Source organism: Falco peregrinus, chromosome 7, assembly GCF_023634155.1.
Source record: "Falco peregrinus isolate bFalPer1 chromosome 7, bFalPer1.pri, whole genome shotgun sequence".
In the NCBI taxonomy this organism is placed as follows: domain Eukaryota; kingdom Metazoa; phylum Chordata; class Aves; order Falconiformes; family Falconidae; genus Falco; species Falco peregrinus.
Window position 1 is genome coordinate 73,034,276 of NC_073727.1, and position 24,409 is coordinate 73,058,684.

At 38.1% G+C, this 24,409-nt stretch overlaps 1 protein-coding gene across 5 annotated transcripts in view; it reads left to right on the top strand.

Annotated features, from left to right (window-relative positions):
- TINAG (tubulointerstitial nephritis antigen) overlaps positions 1–19,706 on the top strand; it is a 50,608-nt gene extending 30,902 nt beyond the window's left edge. The window contains exons 9-11 of one of the 5 annotated variants that reach the window (XM_055810109.1): positions 1,580–1,685; positions 13,920–13,965; positions 19,409–19,706. In XM_055810109.1, the coding sequence (XP_055666084.1) occupies positions 1,580–1,685; positions 13,920–13,965; positions 19,409–19,465 (209 nt within the window). In that variant the 3' untranslated portion in view covers positions 19,466–19,706. Of the gene's footprint in view, positions 1–1,579; positions 1,686–3,201; positions 12,401–12,836; positions 13,103–13,919; positions 13,966–15,045; positions 15,514–19,408 lie in introns of those variants that run through there. The other 4 variants (XM_005238120.3, XM_027787824.2, XM_027787826.2 and 1 more) reach the window with 4 other exon arrangements.
- The last annotated feature ends 4,703 nt before the right edge of the window (positions 19,707–24,409 follow it).

Consider the following 24,409-nt stretch of genomic DNA (forward strand, 5'->3'; position numbering starts at 1 on the left):
GCAGGGAGCTGTAATGGAGTCCTGAGCTTGCAGCTAGAAGTCAAGAAAAAAGTTTATGTGATTTTCCACTTGGTCTGTTGCTATCAATATGTGAGAGCTCTGGTTCTGCAGGCAGCTCGGCAGAAGCTGTAGCATTATTAATTCAAAACATTTACATTTTTTCTGATTTAACTGATATAGCTCTCCCCAGACCTGCCCCTTATGTAGCATCATGGCTGCTTATTCCCCATGCACTGCTATCAGCATACATTTTTTATGTGAGTGACCTCATTAGCAAAGTATATTTTTAGACAGATTTCCTGGGCAAATGGGCTCATTTGCCCATGTTTTGAGCTGTTCTCTTTCATCCCCTAAAATTTGTGAATGTTTTCTGTTTTCAGCCAAGTATGGTAGAGATCAAGAGGTTGTAAAGTTAATTTCTGTCAAGTTTATGAAAATATTCAGGTAGGAGAAAGAAATTGGAAAGTGTGCCCGACAGAAAATACTGCAACATGAGCTAACCTGACTGGATACCACAGATCTATATCAGGCGCATATGTTATAAATGCTCCAACAACATACAAGTGGTCACTGAAACTTGTATTTTATGGGACTCCCAAGGTGCAAGACTTTAGGAAACTGGATTTCACTAATTCTTATGTTCCAAGTAGTGTAGCAGTCTAAGACCATCAAAATCATAGGGTAAAAGTAAGTTGGAGTTAAGCTTGTATTTAATGCATCTGATTCACTGGAATCTGAAGGTAATGTAGACCTAGAAAGTATTTTCATTTCTCTGGATCTGGTAGCCTATCATATAGTAAAGCAAATGGTATTAAGGTGGTAGAAAAAATGTGGAAAAGAAACCCGAAACATTTTTTTTTTTTTTAAAGAGATTTATAGTCACAGGAAATAATGAATAGTCATAAAATGCATATTGTAGTCTTCATTTCCTTGCACAAAATTTCCAGTTCATCATCTCCTTGGCCTTTTTTTTTATTCACACAATGCCTTCCCCACCCCTACCCACCCCCCCCCACCCCCCGCCTTTTAGCTGAAAGTAAAAATTAACAAATATAAACAATCTAGTTTTCCACAAGGAGTGGACTGTGTACTTAATGAACTCTATCTGAGTTTTGGAAAAAGGCATACGTATCACTCCACCATATTTCACAGGATGTACATTGTCTGTTAAATGCTTTTCTTGAATATGCAGATGCTTGTCAGAACAGAGCATTTTATACATTAATCTTGAGGAGATTTATTTATTGAATTGAATTTCATTGTAATTGAGAAAACTTATGTAAGCCTACACCAGGCAATATTTCTTCTTACTGTATTGGAAGAAGTCCATGTTAGGGAGTTTTTATGACAGAGAAACCCAATTAACTTGTCAAGAGACCTTTGAGAGAACTCTATTGGAATATTTCCTTTGGTTCACTCACATCAGGGACTTCTGAGCAATTAGTGAATTCAAGTGTAATTATGAAGCACACTTATACGGTCCAAGAGACAACAAAAATATTATTGGTAAAACACAAGGAGCAAACAAGAACAGAAGCAATATTTGCTGACTGTGCTGATTTTTCCTATTGTTTTTTAGCTATAATGAAAGTGTATGAAGATTTTTTCCTTTACAAAGAGGGAATCTATAGACGTACCCAGAAAGCAGGATCTAAATGGAAAACTCATTCAGTCAAAATCCTTGGGTGAGTAAAGCACATTCTTTTACCCTTTTCTTCTGCCAGTCATGAATGAGGTAAAATGTCAATGACCAATTTGGAACCCAAAGGTTTCAGTGTCAGAAGTGGAGCACTGTTAGCTCCCAACGTAAAGTGGTTGTTGTTTCGTTTTCATATATCTATCTAAGAATCTTAGAGAACATCCGAAATGGGTATAGAAACTGTCATCTTTTAATCTACTCTAACATTTGCTCTAAAACTTAAAATATACGGGTTTATAGAATAAAATGGTTTTTGAGTATTCACAAATACATGTCAAGTTGTGAACAAAACTGACATAATTTCCTTCAAACATGTTATGAACAGAATGCAAATGAAAACATAAAAATTGACAGTGGCCTCCTAATTAAGAAGCACAGCTTACTGGCACAGCAGTCTGGCTTTCTGTGCCCCAAGCAGAAATTAACTGCTGCTGGGATGCTGCTTTTGTTTGTGATACATAAGGAATACACACTCAGAACTGAAACTGCTGCAGAAGAGTGTGTATGATACACTAGTGGATTTCTCTTCAAACATAGACCAGTGCCACTACATTAAGATGGCAAGTATCTAATAATACATACACTCAAATTACAGAATGCACCACAGGGCTTTGTTCTTTGACATGGAAGGAATATGCAAGGTATATATAACTGGTAGGGTAACATCAGACTTACATAGCTAACATTAAAATGTCTGAGTTATACTAGAGGAATCCCAATTGTAATGTCATCATAAAATAGCTTAAAAACAAAAATGACCGTCTGACTGGTACATAATATTTATAGTAAGGTAGTATCTTCAGAATGTCTTGCATATGTATGTTTGTGTATGTGTACACATACTTATACATGGATCTGTGTGTATATGCACATACAATTACAGCTCTTAATGACACCTGAATGAAAATAAGCTAAAGAGGCACAATTAAACTGCAAATGGCAAGTTGGACTAAGGAAGACAAATTGGTCAGTTTGGTAATTTTCACTTTTTCAGCTGCACTGTTATTTTAAGGACACAAATGACTGAAAAATCATTTCCATGTGAAACTCATCTTTATATCGAGATCTCTTAATAAAAGTAGACTGGATTCACATCAAACATGAACTTGGTAGCAGATTTATCTCTCAGGTCTATACATTTAAGCTAGACTTGCTGAACAGTCAAGCCTATTCTATAGCAGATTGTCTGTAAAATTGGTGCATGTTTTCTTTTAATCTTTTCCTTCTATTCCTTTGGCTTTCTTATTTCCACCTAGGAAAAGATGACAGAAAAGAAATGTAGTGTCCATACATAAAGAAAACATGAGGCAGATTTGTTAACAATATAAAGATGCCGAAGTTTATTCAGTGTAGGGGAAGTACATTGGCTTAGACAGCTATGGTTCTAGTTCAAATACATCTCTCTTCACAGTTAGGCATAGTGAAGTAAAATATCCCTCATTAATGTTTGCAGCCTGTTCAGACAAATCTTCTCTCAGACTCTTTCCTCTGCATTGTTTCAGTATCAGTGACAAGCTACAATATCTGATTCCTACCTTCACTCAAAAGGCTATATCTGCTGATCCCCTGACAGTGAGAAATTCAGAAAGACCATAAAAGCCCAAGTCTTTGGCTACAATCAAACGTATGGACTGTCATCTTATGGCTTGAAGAGGACAAGAATGTTTTTTTAAAAAAGTATTTGATACTATTTAATGAACAAGATAGATTTTTAGATGTTTGGCAGGTGCTCAGAATGACAAAGGGTTTTCATAAGAGGACTTTGAGAGATGTATGTTAACTGGAAACACATTTTCCCTCTATTTTTATCAATGATTCAGTGGAAACTTCAGATTCGATAGTGCAGCAGATTAAATGGCATTGAAACATCTATGCCCCAAACAAATACTGGTTAAATGTTACTTAACACAAAAAGCCATGCTAATGGGGACAAAACTGACATGTAAGGCAAGAAACTTATGTTTTAGTGTGGAGGTGATAGCCAGACAGAGCAACAGCACTCTGAAATGCAATACACAATTAAATGACTCACCTGTGTGAAGTCCAAAAGCTTAAAAAAGATACCAGTGACTGCTGTTCATGATATTTCAGGTTTTGGCTTTGAAGACACTGTCTTCAAATACCTTCCAAGTCTTGCCATCACTCAAGCTTGGACTCAGAATTACAACAACCAAGCAACATCTTAAACCGCCAAAAGTCATGACCCAATTTTTTTTCTTCCTGACTAAAGAAACCCTGAGTTGAGTTCATTTTTTCTTTCATGGGGGAAAATAATCTACTTTATTATTTTCAGACAATCAGCATCAGATATTATAGTTTAAAAGTTAAACAGCACCCAAAAATATTTTACAGCAGAGAGAAATACATTAGAAGATCACGGGGAAAAGAGACACAGTGTCAGATGGTTCATGCAGTTAAATCTGTGAAACTGTCTCCCATACAATTTTTTATGGTAGATTTGTAGGAATGATTTAGCTATTGAATCACTGATAATTTGACTCATCTCTCATGCTAAAAAGTCCAGACAAAACCATAGTTGCAAATTCCAGCACCTATATTCTAAGTTTTGTCTCGCAGAGAACACTGGTCAGTGACCCTAACAACCTTCTTATTAATAAAGGATGAAAAACTAAACTTTTGTCTAACTGAGTAGATGAAAATCCTAGTCTTTGAAATGTACTAGGATTTTGTGTTACAGCATTAAGAATAGGACATAACCTGCAATAGTTACACGTTTTTTTTGTCTGGTGGCGTTATGACAGTTATATGACCAAGTCCAGGGAAGAAAGGGAGATGAAGAGTTTCAGATCACATGTATTTCTGTCCCCCTCTGTTTTTGTCTGGAGAAGGATGTGCTGTGAGCCTTTTACAAAAACAGAACTTTGATATTAAAATAAATGAGGTGAAGGTGACAGGGACTGAGTAATCTTTGTATCCTGTTGCTGTGTATATATAGTATATGGGAAGACAATATTTTTGCCCGAGAGATTTCATCATTTGTTTGGCCAGTGTGGTGACAACAAAATCGCAATTCTTATGTAGAAAACATAGTATTAGAGAGAGAAATGAGTCCAGTTTGTTAGCACAGACTGTGGTCAGTACTTAGATGGGATGTGTTATCTTCAGAAGGTATTCCTGTCTTGATAGTAGAGAGTGGTCCTTTTCCTAATCCATGTGTCTTGGTTCCCTAAAGTTGGATTGAATAAATTTGGACACCAACTCTTGTTTGATCACTGGCATTTTTTTCAGGGATGGAAAGGGTCAGAAATATCAGATTAAATGTATAACTGCAGAAATCCCATTATTTATGTGCCCTGGCAGCCAAGAGGCCATACCTAGGGTGTGTCTAACATGATAGGATCAGCTGTTCAAACGGTGCTTATCCAGATGTGTCCAACATTGGTGTGGTCTCACCTTGAATAGTGTGTGCAGTTCTGGGCCCTTCACATCAGAAGGATGTGAAGGTCCTCGAATGCATCCACAGGAGGGCAACAAAGCTGGTGACAGAGCTGAAAGGAATGTCCTGTGAGGAGTGACTAAGAGCTCTGGGTTTGTCTAGTTTGGAGAAAATGAGGGTGAAGTGTGACTCTCATTGCTCTCTGCAGCTTCTTGACAAGGGGATGTAGAGAGGGAGGTACAGAGCTCTTCTCCCTGGCATCTAGAAGGATGCATGGGAATAGTTCAAAGCTGCACCAGAGGACATTTACACTGGACATCAGGAAGCATCACTTTACCGAGAAGTTGGTCAGACACTGGAACAGGCTTCCTAGAGAGGTGGTTGATGCCCCAAGCCTGTCAGTGTTTAAGAGGCATTTGGACAATGCCCTTAACAATATGCTTTACCTTTTGTTCAGCCCTGAATTGGTCAGGCAGATGGACTAGCTGATCATTGTAGGCCCCTTCCAACTGCAATATTCAATTCTAAGTTTATGTTGTGGTTGTATTGGAGGTTATATAAGGTTTTCTGGTTATCTTATTTGACCTTAAGATCCTTGTGAATGCAGAAATTAACAGAAATGAAAATATTTAAAAACCCAAGAAATTTAGGAAAAAAATGGACAAAGCACACTATGAGTGAAGACCAAAACCTTAAAACCAGAATATGTATATTTCTTTTGTGCATCCTCTATGCTTGCTGCTTTTTAACAAATTCATTGTTTCTGTTTGTGAGGATAGGATGTGACACAATCCTATCCTGAACGCACCCCCACTCCAGAAAGACAGGGAGCAGCTATTGCAAACCAACCAACCAACCAGAGACAAAACTTAGCTTTATTCCTGTAAATCTGGGAGTTTTGCCAGTGATGTCAGTGAATCCAACATTCAACCTACAAACTATAAATCAGAAAATGCAACTGTGAGTTGAAATGGTTGGCAAAAAATTGGCAAGAATTATTTAATATTGTTTTTCTGTTTGTGTATATTTTATTGGTAGATGAGGACTGTCAGTATGTATGTAAGGAGTCTGTTCTAGATACAAATTTTCAAATGGCAGAAGTTGGAGATATGATGGAGAATGCTGATTCCTAGAGAATGGTGTTCAGTAAACAGTTTAACTGCCCGGTTAAAGCAAAGCACTGACTTCCACTAACATCAACAGATCTGCAGGAATTAATAGCTTGAGATCTGACACCCGTCATTCTTCTTTACTTTTAAAGCCTTACTTTTTAGTTGATTTCTTCAGTCTTAAGGAGTCAGTTTGTATAATATTATTTAGCACACTCTTCAGATGTCTTTGTTGTATTTGCTGTCAAAAGCATTTTACCTACAAAGCCAAATGTAAGCATGCTGGAATCTAGTTTTTGTTCTCCTACAAAACACCTCAGTTTTGAAGCCACTGCTGATAACCCTTTTTATTGTGTTAAGTTGTATTTCTAGCTGGTTTATGGTTTTATTTAATGATATTTCATTACTGACATCTATGTTTTTTTCTGAAAATTTTCTTCAGACTTGTAAAGTTCACCTTCATTGTACTGTTACAGCAAAAAAGAAACTAGGAAATGTTCAAACAGAACCAATTTCCATTCTGTGGAAGAATACTGAAGCAATCTGCATATTCTAGTTTTTTAACTGTCGGGAAGTGTTGTGCATTCAGGGCTTACTCCTACAGAGTTAATATTAAGGGAAAGTTATTATTGAAAAGGACAGCTCAGGTGCCTCTACTATACAAAACTGGACACAAAATTACAAAAATCCTTTTATGGAAGCACTCAAGTACTCATCCGTTTATCTGAAGGAGCAGCAGAATTCTTGTTGCAGAGTCAGCTGGAGGTGGTTTCCGTTGACTAAATGGAAATACCTTGCTTACTTTTTCTCCTGAAGGGGACTGAATGCAATTTGGAGAAATTACTTCTTTTTATTCAAGTTTATTTTTGATTGAAGGTCATGATGGTTTCTTTGGGAGAAACTAAGTGTTGTATTTCTAACAGAATATTTTTTCAGACAGAAGAAACCTCCCTTTTTAAAAGTATGTTTTGCTAATTAATAGGTAGACCTTCTCCTTAATGATTACTTAAAATCTTTTCTTTTTCTCTTAATAAAAATGGAAATTTTGGAGAGGGTAAGGTTGAAAGCTTTTACTAAAAATACCAAATGCGGGGACATTAGTGGTCTAAAGAGTTGTAAAAATAATGCTAATAGATTCCCTGTCTCTGTGAGTAATGAGGTCTAGCATCTGTTTGCTTTTGAAATGTCATTAATTTGGAGTAAATATCAAGCTGGAATAATCACAAAAGCAAGAGACAAAAAAGTGCTATTAGATTATTTTGGTCATCTTCCAGAAAATGTAATATTGAATGGATGTCATCCAAGAATGTGTCAACTCACTTATAAGTCTTTCTCATTTCCACTTGGGAACTAATTCCACTGGGAGTTAAACTACTTCACTGCTGGGGTATTTTTTCTTGGTATTTTCTTTCCTGGACTTCTTCCCCCTATACTATCTATAGCCAAAGGTATGACACAATTTTCTCTTTCTGCTTGACGTTTGAGCCCTACACACATTTAGGTCTTTAGTGTCTATACATATTGACTACTACTTTTCTCAATTTGTTACACGAATACCCTTTTCTGTTGCTTTTTTATTCCTAGCTGTGACCTACCGGATTTAGCGTAGTGTTCCAGTCATACAGTGTATAATTCTTTACCCAAAACATGCACGATCTTGCCTGCTTTTAATCCCAGCTGCTCAGGTTTTCTTTCTGTTAACATGAAGCAGAGTCCATGCCTGACTTGCTGCTCACTATCACATCTACTAGCTTCCAAGGCCTCGGCTTCCCTGGAGACACTGGAAATCTCTGATTACTTTCAAGAAGGTTGAGATGTCATTAGTTAGCAACACATAGTTTTGATAGGTCTACTTTAGGTAATTAATACCTTGGCTGCATGAGCTACAGGATCTCAGGAACAAGAACTGTCATAGAAAGAAAAACAACTGCAGGAGAAGATACAACATTGACTGTATTAAAGGAATGGTATCAGCTGACAGCTCTGGAAGTGTCATAGTCTTTTATGAAGGAGTGACAATCATTTATTAATTCCCATTGATTTTAATTTATAGTCAAAATATTGATGCATCTCAGATTCATGAATAGATTTCCATTTCTTTTCTTTAAAGACTACTTTGTAAAAGCAGATAATGGCAGGAGGATTTGCTCTACTACTAAATCATTTTCACTCACAATGCCTGGCACAAAAGGATTCTATTCCATGGTGAAGACTCCAAGCCACAGCTGTTTTACAGGGAAAATTAACTGAAGTGTCATTTACCCTTCCGATCTGTTGGTCCCTAGACCAGCTCTTGCTCCAAGCCATGAGGGGACATAAAATGCATCCCAGATTAGTTTAACAACCTTTTCAGTGCAATAAATTCCTGGTTTAATTTTGTTCAACCAAACTGTAGCATCTATGATTTTGTGCTATGTTGTGACAAACCAATATGTATCAGAACTGTAATTTCCATGTTGCTTATTACCATAATTTTACCCTGTTCTCTAAACTCTTTAATTTTATGCCTGATGGTTTAAGTTGGACAGAATCCAAGTCCTTCAGTCAGTAATGTCTTAATCTTCCTCATCATTTCTTCTGAAGTGATGTGTTACAGTTGTGTAATTCTGGAAACGATACTATTATCTGCTGATTCCTACTCTGACACTTTATTCACTGTGTATTTCCTAATAATTTCCAGTCTTCTCCTTTGCCTATCTCATGCTTCAGTAGGCAATTCATTACGCTAGGATTCAATTTAAGATTCAGACAGGTGTGATGTGCTAGACATCCAAATTGTCATCACAGAAATAATAATCTAGTCAGTAAAGTCAGTAGAGACTGCAGAGCAACTCAGATACAACTGCTCATGGATCCATTAGTGGTCCCCACACAAATATTTGGTGCTACCAGCAGTGGGAAGAGCTTCCCACCTGGCTGTGTCTCCAAAAGGATGTGGATATCTCATAGGTCCTCTGTCATGTCAGCCAGAAACATGGATGTCTCAGGCACTCTAAGGCATCTGAAATAGCCCTAGACACCTGCATTTAGGCAAGTGAATGGATCCCAATACTCTGTATGCTACTGTGGGACACATACATTTAGATTTCTTAATCTTGAGCTAAATCCCACAGTGTTTTACTGTGAGGAAAAAGCTAGATTCCAATGCTGACATTGGCACTATTATCCTTAATGTTAATGTACTGCTTAAATCTCAGAAGAAAGCAGTAAAACAGTAGTGCACTGTATTAACTACATTTTGAAAATAGTGTAAAGAAACTATTATGTAATCTATTTTTCCAGAGGATACCCAAAGCAAAAATTTGCATTGATTGATAATATCCTTGTACTACTGGTACTTTTCAGAATCTGTACAGATCTTTCACTTTTATGGGGCAAAAGTGGGTGGCATGGGCTTCACTTCTAAACCCCAATTGCTTATTTAGCTCCTTCAGGATTATATTTGAAATTACTCAAATTTTTTTCAATTTTGGTTCTGAAGATTTTGAGGGACACATCAACACTTTCTCTGAGCTGCTACTCTGCAGAGAAAATGTGATCTGGAATGCTAGCACTGACCACAGTTATCAATAACATACCAGGTTGCTTTTTACTCCCATTGTGTCTTCCATGAGGGCTCTTTCTAAATTTATTAATGAACAAACTTTTGCAACTAATGTCTATTTTAAATATGAAATAAGTAAAGAAGTTACATCTCAAAGATTACCCAGATTCAGGAAAAGATATTTGTACAGGGTCCTGTCTATGTAGGAAAACATACAGGACACAAACTCCATTGGAACAAGACTGTTTTTTAAATTGTTGAAATAAGATGCCATCCAGTTTCCATTCAGCCTAGGGGATGACTAAGAGTTTTAGAAGGTTAACATTTCCTCTGAATTTATTTTCAGATTAGTATTATCTGACCATTTTAACAAATTCTTCTCAGTCAGTCTTTGTTCATATTTCAAGGAGCAAGCAAAACGGTAGTTAAAATTCAAGATGAATTTAATATTATTCATTTATATCATTTATTTCTTTATAACTCAGAAAAACAACCCTCAGGTGCCTGGTTTAGCAACAGGAAAGATATTTAAAGATTTGTTTTCTCTGAGGAATCTAAACTTAAATTAAGCTTAAAGCAGAAACTGTGCTTGGATGCTATAATACATTTGATAGGTTGTAACTAAGGGATACAATGCAGAATTAATTTTTTCTATCAGTAAGGCTAAAGTAGTTTTCATTATAGGCAGGAAAAGGGAAAAAGAAATTGCAAAGGTCAAATGCAATACTTATGCTGAGAAATCCATTTTACAAAACAGGAATCTATTTTAAAAAATATGTTCTCCTTTTCTAAAAACACTACTGCAAGAACACTTTCACTTACAAGTTTTTGAAAGAATTACTTCCTCTTTAGAAGGTATATTAGTATGAATAAGGCAAGAAAATCCCAGAAATGCTCTTGATGGAGCTGGCGTTCATTATTCCCAGAGGCAAGATGTCAAATCAAACTGGATTGTGGCTACAAACACTGCATCATTGACCAATGTATATAGAATGTGGTTGAAAAAACAACAGCTGTTTCCATTACAGCTGAGCGCTTTTTCAGACTGAGAAGAGTGTTAGCCTGGGAGAAATGAGAACTGGTGAATCTCAGCCAGTCTTTGGAATAAGCCTGAACAAACTATGCCATGTTTTAGGAAAGGCTTGGTAAATAGACCTAGGACCTCGTGCCACAGTTGCTGCCAGTAAAGATCAGCACCTATGGAGATGACAGTCCATTCCACATTTCCTGCTGTCCTGCTTCTGATTCACACACCAACCCCAAGACTGGTTTGGATCAGTAAACAGTAAATCAACCTTATCTGCTCTTTACACTGCAGCCATTAAAAAAACCTGGCAAAATCACTTGCCCCATCACAATCTTTACTTAGCTTTTTAACTGTTCAGTAATTTAACCATTACAGAAAATCTATACATTGAATACAAAATTTAGTAATTCATAGAGCTGTGGACTACTTGAGGCTGGAAGTTGTTTGGCCCAACTCTCCTCACCCTAAATTGGCAGGGCCATTTTAGATCAAGTTGATTAGGTCATTGAATACTTTAGCTTAGGAGGGATCTCTGAAGGTCATCTAGTTTAATTCCCCAGCTCAAAGCAGAGCCATCTTCATATTTAAGGTTCATAGAGCTTCTCAGGTTGAGTTTTAGATACCTCTGCGGACAAATAGTCCACAACCACTCAGTTCAGCAGTGCCTAAACACTCTTGTAAAACCCTTTTTTCCTTATGTCCAGCTGCAATTCCCTGTGCTGAAAACTCTGACCATTGGCTGCGCACATATCAGGAATTTGCTCTGTCTTCTCTATATCTGCCCTTTGTATAGCACGAGACAACAAGCAGACCTCCCCTGAACTACCTCTCCTGAGAGCTGAGCAAAGCCAGCTCCCTCAGCCTTTCCTGGTACATCACGTACTCCAGATCCCAAGCATCTCAGTGGACTCCTGCTGTTTTTGTTTCAGCCTGTTAATGTCTTTCCTGTATGAGGAAGCCCTAAACTGGGCACAGTGTTCTGGACACAGAATGGCAGGTCCTGAATATAAAGTATTAGTCACTTTTCTTGACCTGCTTGCTGCACCCCTGTATACTTCAATATATTTTAATTCAGAGTATTTGAATGAATGTCTAGGGGCATGGATTACTAAGTAAGCAGCTTTTCTTTCTAAACTGTACGATAAAATACATACATCAAGCACCTCTATTTTTGTGACTTGGATGGAACAAAACCTGGGAAATCAAATTCATGGATATGTTATAGTCAAGAATAAAAAAGAATCCAGTTCTATTTTGGTTTCTAGGTTTACTTCCATTTAGAAACATGTCTGAGAATCCATAAATTCCTATCAAGGTATGAAACTAGAAGTTAACTTTTTTTTAGAAAATAACAAGTGTTAGAGAAATATTTAATTACAGAAATGTAAGTCTGTGGGAACTGGTCATCATCCTGCTCAAACAAGTGGGAGAGATAATGTGTAGTACTGAATGTAGGAATAGATTAATATAAATTCAAGGCAATTTTCTTTGTCTCTAAGACTCATGTGAATATTGGACTTTCACACTGCAGCTGATGTAATTTTTTTTAGTAAAATGATCACAAGGAAAGAAGTAAATCTGAATCTGATATGAAATCAGATAGCCTGTTTTATCTTTTTTTTTTTTAATTTACAATCATGACAGATTGTATCTGAAATATATCTGGCAAAGAAAAGGCAAAGATTATTAATAGTCCCTGAAATTTCACATGGTAATTCAAGGAAAAAGCATTATAGGGCCTTTTAAAAAAACAACAATTACATTCAGTGGTCATTATGACCAATATTCTTTTTATGATTCCTTGCATTTAATGAGTTGTAGCTACAATTATATGCTTGCGACTGTAACCAGACTTCACCTTTCTGCTAGTTACCAGTTTGTTTTGCTTTTTCTTTTCTTTGGCTGGAAGTGCAGGTATTCAATGTATATTAGAGTCCACTGTTAACCAATGAGACTGATGCCACTGTGGCTTTTCAAATTTTTTACAAAGATGACACAAAAATCCTAATTTCCCTATTTGCAGTGTGGGACTTCTCATATTTTTGCTGCTTGCCTTTCAGAGTGAATGGAACATTGTAAATACAGCTCAAACATGTGGCATTGGTGGGATACACACCAATAAACGCCCTCTCAATGGCAGTATGTATATTCTAGGATTAACTTTATACTGTGAAAAAAACCTATAGAAGTTTACATCTTTGGTTTTCTGCTTATTTGTGCCCTTTTATAAACACCCGAGCATCACAACCTGTGAGTAGTAATTAGACAAGCTTTCATTGTATAAATGAAAAACAACACAGAACTCTATAAACAATCAGTATCATATATACCTAGTGATATACCTAGTGTGCAGTGCAGATTTTGCTCATTGGGCTACATCCAGATGACAGCCTTGGAACTTCTGCCCTATATATATATGTGTGTGTGTGTGTGTATATGTATATATATATATAGAGTGAGGATTAACAACACGGAGCACTGTACAGTTCAGCTACAACTACACAATTATGAAAGCCCTATCACCTGGCAGGTGGGGACAGTGTCTCATGTGTGTTCATGGATATTACCACAACATTTAGCACATCCTCAAAGGTATTAAAGAAACGTGAAGTAAGTTTACAGGTCATCCCCCCGCACTGTGCAGTAAAACAGATTAGGTTGTCAGCAATTTCATTTGAGCTGAGAAACGCTGGGAACATTTTCAGTCCCAAAGCACCAGCTATTTTTGTAAAGGTGTTGGATGAGATCTTTAACAAAAAATGTTCCTAGGGATCTTCAGCTGAATTGAAGAAAGAGGTTCACATTAATTTCAATACTCCTACACAGTTCAGCTCAGCTGGCAAGCTCTGCAAAGGAGAGCTTTTGTCAATGAAAACAGGTTTTTGCAGTGACAAACTAAAACTACATTTGACATAAGCTTTTGTAGTCCTTAATGGCAATTTGGCTTGTGGCTAGAAGGATACTTATCTTCATTTTAATCATCAGAGTTTGTTATTTAAACATTGAGATGTCTGTCACTCTTGCTTTGTTCTGATACTAGTGTTAGGCCAACTAAGAATCTTTTCATTTCTGGTTGCTTGTTTAAAGCCACAAAATGTGAACGTGTGCATCAAAGGTCTCACTAGTGCCATCTCTTGTAACAGATGGGGAGCACTGGCTGACAAAAAAGGGAAGAAACAGAAGTTCTGGGTAAGTGAATCCTTAGCACTGTATTTTGAGGCAGAAGAAAAAAATCTCTACAACACAGATTATTGAAAACCAACATCTTTACTGTCCTTCACTCTCTCTGTTCCTATTTCTTCCCTTCACCTTAAGGTCTCCTGCATAATTCTGTTCCCCTTCTAGCAACATTTATCATACTGGCCCTTGAACTAAAGCACCATCTACCTCAGTTTCAAAGCCTGTTTCATCTGATCTCCCACCTATATCCGTGTTTTTTCCTACACTGTCTTTTCTGTCTCAAATCTTATTCAAATTCTCAAATGTTGTTCAGGTTTCCCATGAAGACTCCATTCTTTTTGATGCCTGCAAATGAGACTCAATAAAAGTAATCAATATTATTTGTTAAAACATTTGGAAAACACAAGCTATCTGTTTAAACAGCATTGGCAAATGCTACCTAGCTATCAGGGAAAAAAAAAAATTAAACACTGGCTTTCAGCCATTTAGAATAAGTCAGATTTTATCACCTTTATTATGATTAACGGCTCACCTCATTATTCCTGTGTTCAGCAGAAGGTAATTTGAAGTTTACATAGCTGATGGTAGGTAGTTTCACTGACATCTAGGGCAAAAATTCTGACTTCATTAGAAACTAAATTGCTCGATATGTCAATAGCTACCTGAATGAAACCTAATTTATTAAAAGTCAGCTTTTTCGTACATTGGGTCTCTCTTCAACAGATTAGTTGTAATTGGAATTTTGAGCATTGTTGTTTCAATGACCACTTTCTCCAGACAATAGCTGAATTATCTAATGATTTCTGCTTCAGTTTATCAAACTGTCTTGTAGAGATGGTATTCAATTTTTAGTAACCCTGGTTTTGGAACTGAATTTTTGATCAAAATAAAAAGGAACAAATTATTAGAGATCAGAAAAAGATGCATTCTGATACCAAATCTGAGAAAATCTGTTTCTTAAAAAGGAAACTAACACAAAAGATTCATTTTGCATTTTACATCTTGCATTTTTACATACCACTTTAAAATTAAAATTGTTTTTATTTTTTTTTCCCTTCCCCCCCCCCCCCCCCCCCCCCCCCCTTTTAGATTGCTGCAAATTCCTGGGGAAAATCTTGGGGAGAAAATGGTTATTTTAGGATTCTACGTGGACAAAATGAGTGTGATATTGAGAAGCTGATTTTAGCTACTTTGGGATAGCCATAGCCTTCTATTCTAATTGTATTGTACCACGCTCTATGCATCTATTCTTTCCATTATTGCATATTGAGTCTTTCTAGAGAAATAAAAGTGTCTTCTCTGAAGTTACCTTTCTTTCTGTTACAGCTCATTAGGGCTTCCTGACTTGATTACACTGCAGCTATCACAACACTCTCACATCTCACCTGGTACAAACACTCCTTTATACTAGTAGCAATTTCTATCCAAGACTACTGGAAACCTTGGTGTCTCACAGAGCAGAAAGTTCCCTCCTCTGTTATTTACATGTCACCACTATTTTGTTATATTACTAAAGGTTGATTTAACAGTGCCTGAAATAAATGGAGTTACATAGTTCATTGTTAGTAATAATCTCTTTACAATATATATTGTGGTCACAAATTGCTTTAGAAATGTTTTGTTCTCTCACACAGAACTAGCTGAGACAGCTCATGGCCATACTGGATAAAAAATTGAAATGAAATATAAGTAGACTTCTGATACTGTTGCAGAATAATTATTTTCTATCCTAGCTTAGATAAATTGTATCTATGTATCATTATCTTTTCCAGGAAATTATTTTTTCACTACTAGATCCCAGAAAGTTGATGCATTTAGAGTAATACAAAAATTACTTGCAGTGAAACAGCATACTCCTGTTCCCACAACCACAATTAAAAATGTACAACTTTAATAAAAGGAAAACAAATAAGAAAATGCGATTTCTTCTCAATTAAGTCTAGACTAGACCAATTCTTGAACTACTTGCCTTCCACTCACTGTTTAACCTGGGAACAGTCATGTGCAACCATTCCCAAAAGCCTTTTTTCAATGGATAAAAATGGAAAAGATACTCCGTCTCCACTGACATATCTGTAGTCCAGGCACAGTTCACAGTGTTGGCCGGCAGGATCATTAGTGCAGACAAGACACCCAGCAACTCCTTCACTGCCAATGCTTCCATGGCTGCCTCCGTCTGAAGAAAAAGCTCACAGCATGCACCTCCTCCTATCAGTATTGCTACAAATTTTGACAGGCTTGAGGAGTGTTTGGCTGATTTGTTAATTAAAATACAGATATTGCAACTATGGGTATAAAAAGAAGTTAACTACTTTCTAACCCTTTTAGTTTGAATTAATCCAAAGGCCAGATACCAACAAAAATCATCAGTCATAAAATTATCTACGAAAAACCCCAACTCTGGCATGTTAAATAGGTGGGGATAAAAAGCTACCGTGAATTTCCAGTGAACAAAAAATCTCCAGTAACACTTTCAACATCTTTAATAGACTATGCTTCATTCTTTCTAGAAAATTAAGGACTTTACTTCCAATGTCATCAGCAAAGGAAAAATAACTTTTCCTTCAAGAACTTCTCATGGCAGTGGTATGCAACAGATGTCCTTGCTACTGAAATAATGTCTCTTAAACTCGGGCCACAATTTATGCTGCATCACTTCTGAAAGGGTTATTAAAATGTTAGTGTCATACTGCTGCACACAAACTCTTCTGTGGCCTGTAGTATCATACAATAAAGGGAATTTAGACACAAAAAATCTTTATCACTTAAAATTTATAGCAAATTGTAACACAAGCAATTCCAGAATGCCTAAGCGCTTTTGAGACAAGAAGTAACTTTTCTATGTTTAGTGAGCTAAACCAGTACTTGAGATGAAAGTGTACAGAGCCATCTGCACAGCTACTTCCCAATCTCTTGATATCTATTGATTCCATAAATACCAAGATTTCAGAAGAGTAAAATTTACCTCTGAAGTGAATGATACTGTAGAAACATATCTAGTCAACTCTGGGTTGTTTTTTTTTTTTTGCCTCATTCAACTTCAAGATTGTTTGCACTGCTGTAGCTCTTACTTTTCTAAGTGGTTGTTGCTACTCCTGATTTGCATGCAAGATTTTTCAAGTATCCGGGCTGTTACATTAAATTTCTTCAGTGACGAGAAAAATCAAAACTACACTTATAGAACTTTACCTAATTGAATTGACAACTTGGCTTGAACAAAACACCATATACAAGTGAAACAAATCCAGCTATGTCAAATAAATTCAATGGGTTGCAAGGTAATACTGCTCTACCTACCTTCTGGGATTGACCTTTGGTGCTCCAAGCAATCTATGTGCTCAGCACACTCTCCACACTCCCTCAGTATCATAAAGCTGCTGTCTGGAAATGCCACATCCCTTGGGGGTGGGGTTGGGGGGAGTGAGTAAGCAGCTGCATGGTGCTTGGTGGCCAGCTGGAGTTAGAGCACGCAGCCATTTTTGGTGCCCAACACAGAGCTTGAATCCATGACCCCGAGATTAAGAGTCTCATGCTCTACTGACTGAGCCTCCCCCAGAGGGAGAGTGAGAAGAAATGGAAAAGAACATAAAACTCAAGGCTTAACATAATAACAATTTAATAACTGAAATAAACCTAATGAGAATAATAATAATAACAGTTATAATGAAAAGAAAGTAGAAGGGGAGAGGAATGAAATCCAGAGGGAAGGGAGAAAAGAAAACAAGTGATGCAAAATACAACAGCTCACTACCTGCTGGCCAATGCCCAGCCAATCCCAAGCAACTATTCCCTGGCCATCCCTCCCCAGTTTATATACCAGGCATGACGTCCCATGATAAGGGATACCTCTGTGGCTAATTCAGGTTGGCTGACCCGGTTGTGTCCCCTCCCATTTCCCTGTACCCCTCCCACCTGCTCGTTTGCAAGGCCTGGGAAACTAAAAAGCCCTTGACTTAGTATGAACATTACTTAGCAACAACCAAACCCATCCGTGTGTTATCAACGTTGTTCTCACACCAAATCCAAACCACAGCACTGCACCAGGTACTAAGAAGAAAATTAACTCTGTCCCAGCTGAAACCAGGACATGGGAGCAGGAGTAAACTTGCTCTTCATTAAGATGCCACCTGTTTCATTTCTCTCTTTCTTTTTGGCCTCTCCACCACTAATGCTCAGCCATGCTTACTAGCTTGGACTAAAAATATCATCTAGCCTGGAGCCTTTTCCCCATATGAATAAAAAAGAACAATATGTAGCTCGGGTTAATTCAATAGAGCTTGTCAACTTTAAATCACTAGTATTGCTACTGGTCTGTGAGAACTGCAAAAAGGAGTGGTGCTAGGAAGGGAAGGCGATGCAGGAATAGACTTTGTGTTTGTGATGTGGTGTAAGTTTTCTTTCCCATAAAACCAGGATGGTAACAAATTCCCTCTCAGATTACACATTACAGTATTTCTTGTTAACAACGTATTATGTGGTGTTTTGATTAGTTTTTGGTCTAACTGTGAAACTTTAAAACTGGATGTAGAAATGTCTAGAAGATTGTATGTCTTGGGACCTGGGACGTGATGGTATTCATAACTAATGGAAAACTCCCTGTGTAAATTCCTATATATTTAGGAGCAGTTTGAGATAGAACTCTGAACAGAAATATCTATGGACTTCGGGAGAGTTTGAATTTTCCCAATATTAACTGAGTAGAACAGGCTCCTTTTCCAATTTAATTGATCATCTTTCAGGGCTTTCCCACAATCAAACCCTAAATGTTTCCGACCTGATCTAACAGATAACACTGTTAATGCCCTTTGAGATGCCTTTAAGTGGAAATGCATTTTAAAATTAGAACAGCTAACAAGCCAATAAAGGAATCCAGCTATTTTCACACTATTGTTGCCCTTTTTTCCATCCTATTGTTATAGAAACATCACCCATCTGCTAAATGATAGCAAATCACACCCTAATGATTAGCTTTCTATTCCATAGAAACTGCTATCAAGCCTGGTAACGTTCTGTGAGTGAATCATTTTGTTTGCATAAGGGTGCCCAGAAAGCACTGAATTCTTGAAGGCAATTGCTCTGCTGAGGGGTCTGAGTCATACAGAGACGGGAGGACCAGGGAGCTGCCCTTACACAGGCTTCCAGTCAGAGATTTTTGGTGGGGTTGAGAAGCACAGAACTTTCCTATCTCACTGGCAATCACTGCGCGCAAGTTGGCAAGACCCAGTTTCCCCAGCTCTAGAGTTTGTCCATCATCATTAGGTGAATCTGAAAAATTTACGGTAATTGCATATGTGCTGGGTTTGGCTGAAATACAGTTAATTTTCTTCATAGGAGCTAGTATGGGGCTACGTTTGGGTTTGTGCTGGAAATAGGGTTGATAACACAGAGCTGTTTTACTTACTGCTGAGCAGCGCTTCGGCAAAGTTGAGGCCTTTTCTGCTTCTCACCCCAGCAGCGAGGAGGCTGGGGGTGCACAAGCAGCTGTGATGAGACACAGCCGGACAGCTGACCCCAGCTGACCAAAGGGCTATCCCATACCATGTGATGTCACGCTCAGCATGTTAAGCTGGGGGAAGAAGAAAGAAGGGGAGGAATTTGTCTTCCCAAGTAACTGTTATGCATGCTGGAGCCCTGCTTTCCTGGAGAGGGCTGAACACCTGCCTGCCCCTGGGAAGTGGTGAATGAATTCCTTGTTTTGCTTTGCTTGCGTGTGTGGCTTTTGCTTTCCCTGTTAAACTGTCTTTATCTCAAGCCATGAGTTTTCTCACCCCTGTCCCACTGCGGAGGGAGTGAGTGAGTGGCAGTGTTAGGCCTTAGTTGCACTTTGGGGTTAAATCTATGACACCGTAATAGGGATTCTCATTTTATGTTACTATTTCAGAATTGTGCATGAAGAAAATGCTTTTATACAGCCATATAATAGCCTTAAAGCACAGCATATGCATACTCCTGCTAAAATTAATTGAGAAAAGAGAAGCATTTGAACATCTCACCTAATGAGCACAATTGCTTGAGAACAAAGAGCTGAAGGGATCCAGGCTGCAAAATGAGGTTGGAGCAGAGGGAAGGGTTTTGCCAGTGTGGTATTTAAACACTTCAGGGGAAGAAGGTGTATGGACATCCTCATGTCATCTTCAGAGGACTAAGAAGCCCCTATACTGACACTGTGTTGTTGCTACCCTGCCTTTAGTTGGAGGACATAATACGTGGCTCATGTTTTGCCTGTCTGCTGTTTTCTGTCTGTGTCTTTCCCTAGGAGGATGTGGTTAGGCAAAAAAGAAGTTTCTTTTCTTCGGGTGGTGGCTTTGCCCTAGATGCTCAGAGTAAGGTCCTTCTAGGAGAGCATCCCCTGGGCATGCTAACCTTAGGGAGGCTTTTGGGCTTCAAGCTGGCAGCTAGCACTGGAACTCAAAGCTGCACAGCTTTATGTGTACCTTAGTATAACAATGTGTTTTGGGGGAATGCTACCTAAGGCAAGTGGAAAGAGAAATCCAAGGGACATAAGGAACTTGCATCTGGAACAAGGACTAGACAAGCCCTGCCTGGGAGGAATGACAAGGTGACTAAAGACTATTTTCCTGTGGTTCCAGGGATCAAGGAAAGCTGCTAGACTGAAAGCAAGCCTGAAGAAAAGGAGCTATGCTTCTAGCAACCAGAGACAGAGGGAGATTTTCTTGTAAATCCCTTCAGTTCAGTGTTTTACTGGAGACGTTACAGGAGCTTGCACAGGGGCACCTACCATTTGGTAACTGCTTCCTATACAAAAACTGGTTTACATCTTTGTTCCCATTCCTCGCCACAAGGACTAAGCCTTTAGCAGGATAGAGCCTGAGCCTTTGCCTGAGTTTACAGCAAGTTGTAAGCAACACTGCTTTGTTCTGAAGCACTCCTATGTCCCTTCAGCCAAGATATGCCCATATCCAGTTACCATGTATGGACAGACTCAGTGTGGGGAATCCCAGCTGCTGAATTTTTCTTGGTCTTTAACTTCTGGTCCCATGTGTTGTTCAGCAGTCAGTCAGAGCTGAGGAGGTTGGAGAGGTCAATGAGTGAGGGCTGTGTAGCAGGAACCTCTGCTTTGTGCAGCAGCAACTTGCTGTTAGGGCTTATTAAAGGCAGAATGAATGCAATGAAAGAAATCAATTTTCACTGTTCTTTACAACAGTGTAGCTGTCAAACATACATATCATATTACTTAAATCAGTGAATGTTATTACTTTATCTATAACATTTTATTGCTGTGTCTGGAAATCTTGATTGTGGAGTGGCACCAGGCAAAGCTGTTCCTGGAGAAGGCAGCTGAGGGAGAAGCCTGAGGCAGGAGGTCAGACGCTGCTCACCACTGAAATCGTCAGTGTTTTAAAGTCTTGGGGGGCTCTTGAAGCCATAGACTGCCTCAGGCTGTGTATGAAACATTTTAGGGTTACCTGGAGGTTTCACTCAGCTGTGCCAACAGTGACAACCATATAATCACATAGATAGGAACTCATGAATTTAAACTACTGCCTTAATCTCAACATAACCGCATTTCCATTGTGAAACACTGAAGACTATCCTCTTTTTCTCTGCAGCAAAAGCAGCATAAAACCACCAGTTTTATAACCAGATGTATGGTTATACATCTATCGAATCATGACACACAGCACAATGTTTTATCAAAGAAAAATTTCTAGAAAACTTATGTATAAAAGACAAATATTTAGCCCCAGTGTGCTGTACTGTTATAGTGTGAAGGGCTCAGCTGATGGTCCAAATTAATTTGTAATATTGCTATTGAATATAGTGGTAACACTGTTCTCATTAAGATGGCACACATTTGCCAACAGGGCTTTTGTTCATCAAGAAACTTGCAAGGAGAGAAACTGGACAATCAAGGTTTTAGAACCTACATATGTCTTCTTGTTTACACTACACAAGCAGTTTTTAAAAAGTACTCTGTACTACTAGCTGGCATGATCCACAGCCTGTGGAAAACTGTATTAAAAGTGTGCGATCTCAACAGAAGCCAAATTGCTGAAGTTTTCACTTTAGGAGAAAGGCAAAAAGGGTAGAAGGAGAGGGAAGGGGAAAAGTGGTTTAATAATTCTTTCTGTTTTCCACCAGGGCTGGAAGTGAAAACTAATTGTACTTTTGTCTTGGAAAGAAAACTCAGCAAGTTTTGCTAGGTTTTAGCTCACTCTAAAGCAAAAATTAAGGCCATACAGATTTTTCAGCCAGTCTGGTCCAAGCTTTGAGAAAGCCCAAAGCCAGAGTAGGTTTCTACTGGAAGGTGTATTGCACATCATCTTGTAATAATGCTACTTCACCCAGCCTGGCTTGGAACTCATACCCGTTTAACTCTGATTTCCTTATTGAAAAACTGTCCAAAACCAAAATGAACTGTGGCAGGAGATTAACACAGCTGCACTGAAGGAGGGCATCAGGATTAAAACCCAAACAAATAAACAAAAACCCCCAAAAACCCCAAAAGGGTGTTTGATGTCCAGTGAATAGGGCCTTCCAAATTTAATACAACACTGCTACAGGCAAAAATACTAGAGTACCATGGGGGAGGCTGCCCACCCATTATTTTCAAGGTAAGTAACTGCATAATGATTCATCCAATAAAAAAGGTGAGATAGAAAACTTACAACTAATCACTCATTTTTCCAAACCCTGAAGAATTAATTATTCCCTTAAACAAGAAAACTTCCTGCTTTTTAATTAAGTTTGAATGAACAGATGGCATTTCAGTAATTGGTTAGTTTTAATGTGGATTTTCATTCACTGTTCTGATGCTTCTCTGCCTCCTCATAGTATGTTGCCTCTTAATACGTTTGCATTTCTGTATTACCTTTGTCATTACTGACATGCTAATGTTTGGGACAGTGAAACAGAGATTTAAATAAGGTTGCAGACAAGCCAGCTGTGTATGCTTGAAATAAGTTTCAGTTCAAGAAATAAATTTCAAACAATGTGTGCTCCCATAAGTTTCCATGGTGTTTCAGAAAGGCTGCTGGAATTTACTTCAGGAGAGCAGAACAAGAAATTTAATGTAATTCCTGGGTACTGAATTTTCTTCATGAACAGACCACCCAAGTGGAAATAGCAGATAGGGGAAGAATATAAACGTGCATAACAGCAGTTTTGGTATCACTTATCAGTCTGATTTTGTTCCAGTCTTCTTCTAGCCTGAGTCTCTGTCAGCTTCCCTTCTGTGCATGGCAATCATGCTCAGTCCTTGCTGGGGTACTCTGCTCACTCAATATATAGCTTCAACAGCTGAGGCTTTTTTCCAGCAGGGACTCACCCTAAAAAAAAGGTAACTATTAGTCACTGGAAGATAAATTCTTGACAAACTGGGCACACTTAGGTAAAGATGTGAAGAAAAGCCTTCAGTTTAAGCCTGAAAGTCCATGCTGATGTTGGGAAAGCAAAATTCTTGTATAGTTCAGATTGATGCCCCAGGACAGTATTGTGCATGTGTGGCTTTTAAGGCTACTTACAATTTCCTCTGTGTGAGAAACACTAAGTTTTCACATGCAAAAGCTCAGCTCCAGGGAGAGCTAAAGGCTGTTTGGGCTGTGCTGCAGAAAACAAACAGGGATTACACTAACTGGCATGACAATAGCTACAGTACATATGTGCACCTGTGGATGCATGGATCCCTGTGTCTGGATAAACAAAGTGAGCACTTTTTTCTTCATAGCACTGTCTTGGGTCTGGAGCTGTTCTGAATGAGAGCTAAATCCCAATGACAGGTAATTCAGAACTGCATAAATTTCAGGAAAGAGAATAAAACTATTATTTTAGTATTATTTTAGTATTATTTAAAACAATTATTATTATTTAAAAAAAGGCAGGTTGATCAGTTAGTCTAAAGACCATGAAGGTACCTGTAGAGAAGAGGTGAATTTACTTTGGTGAGAACACTGGCTAGAAAAGATAGGACTGTATAAACACTTCTTCCTGTAATATCTTTTTTTAAAAAAGACTCATTATACATGAATTAATCTGTAGCCAGAGGCCAAGAACTTTACCATTTCTTACCACAGGGACACATCTGCAAAAGCACCACATGCTTCAGTATCACTGGTGATGCTCTCTTTCACACAGAAGAATAGGAGGCAAAGGGGAAAGAAATCATGCAATACTCTTTTTTCATGTGTGTTCTTGAATACAAAGATCTGAACCCTTGTGGTGTTGCAACGGGAGTGATTTGCACTGATTTATTTTATTCACCAGCTTCTTCCCACCCCTGCAAATGCACAAAGAAACCCAGAGGAACAATGTTGGCATACTGAGTGTGCACAAAGATTATTCTCTGCCTACATTTTAATTTGACTGATGGCCTGTCTGCAGACTTAGCTGAACTGGGAAAAAGCATTGCTTTTTCTTTTTATTTATTTTGAAAGTCTCTCTCTTTCTTCAAGCCCTTGAAACACTTTTGCTCAATGCTCACATTGTTCTGAAG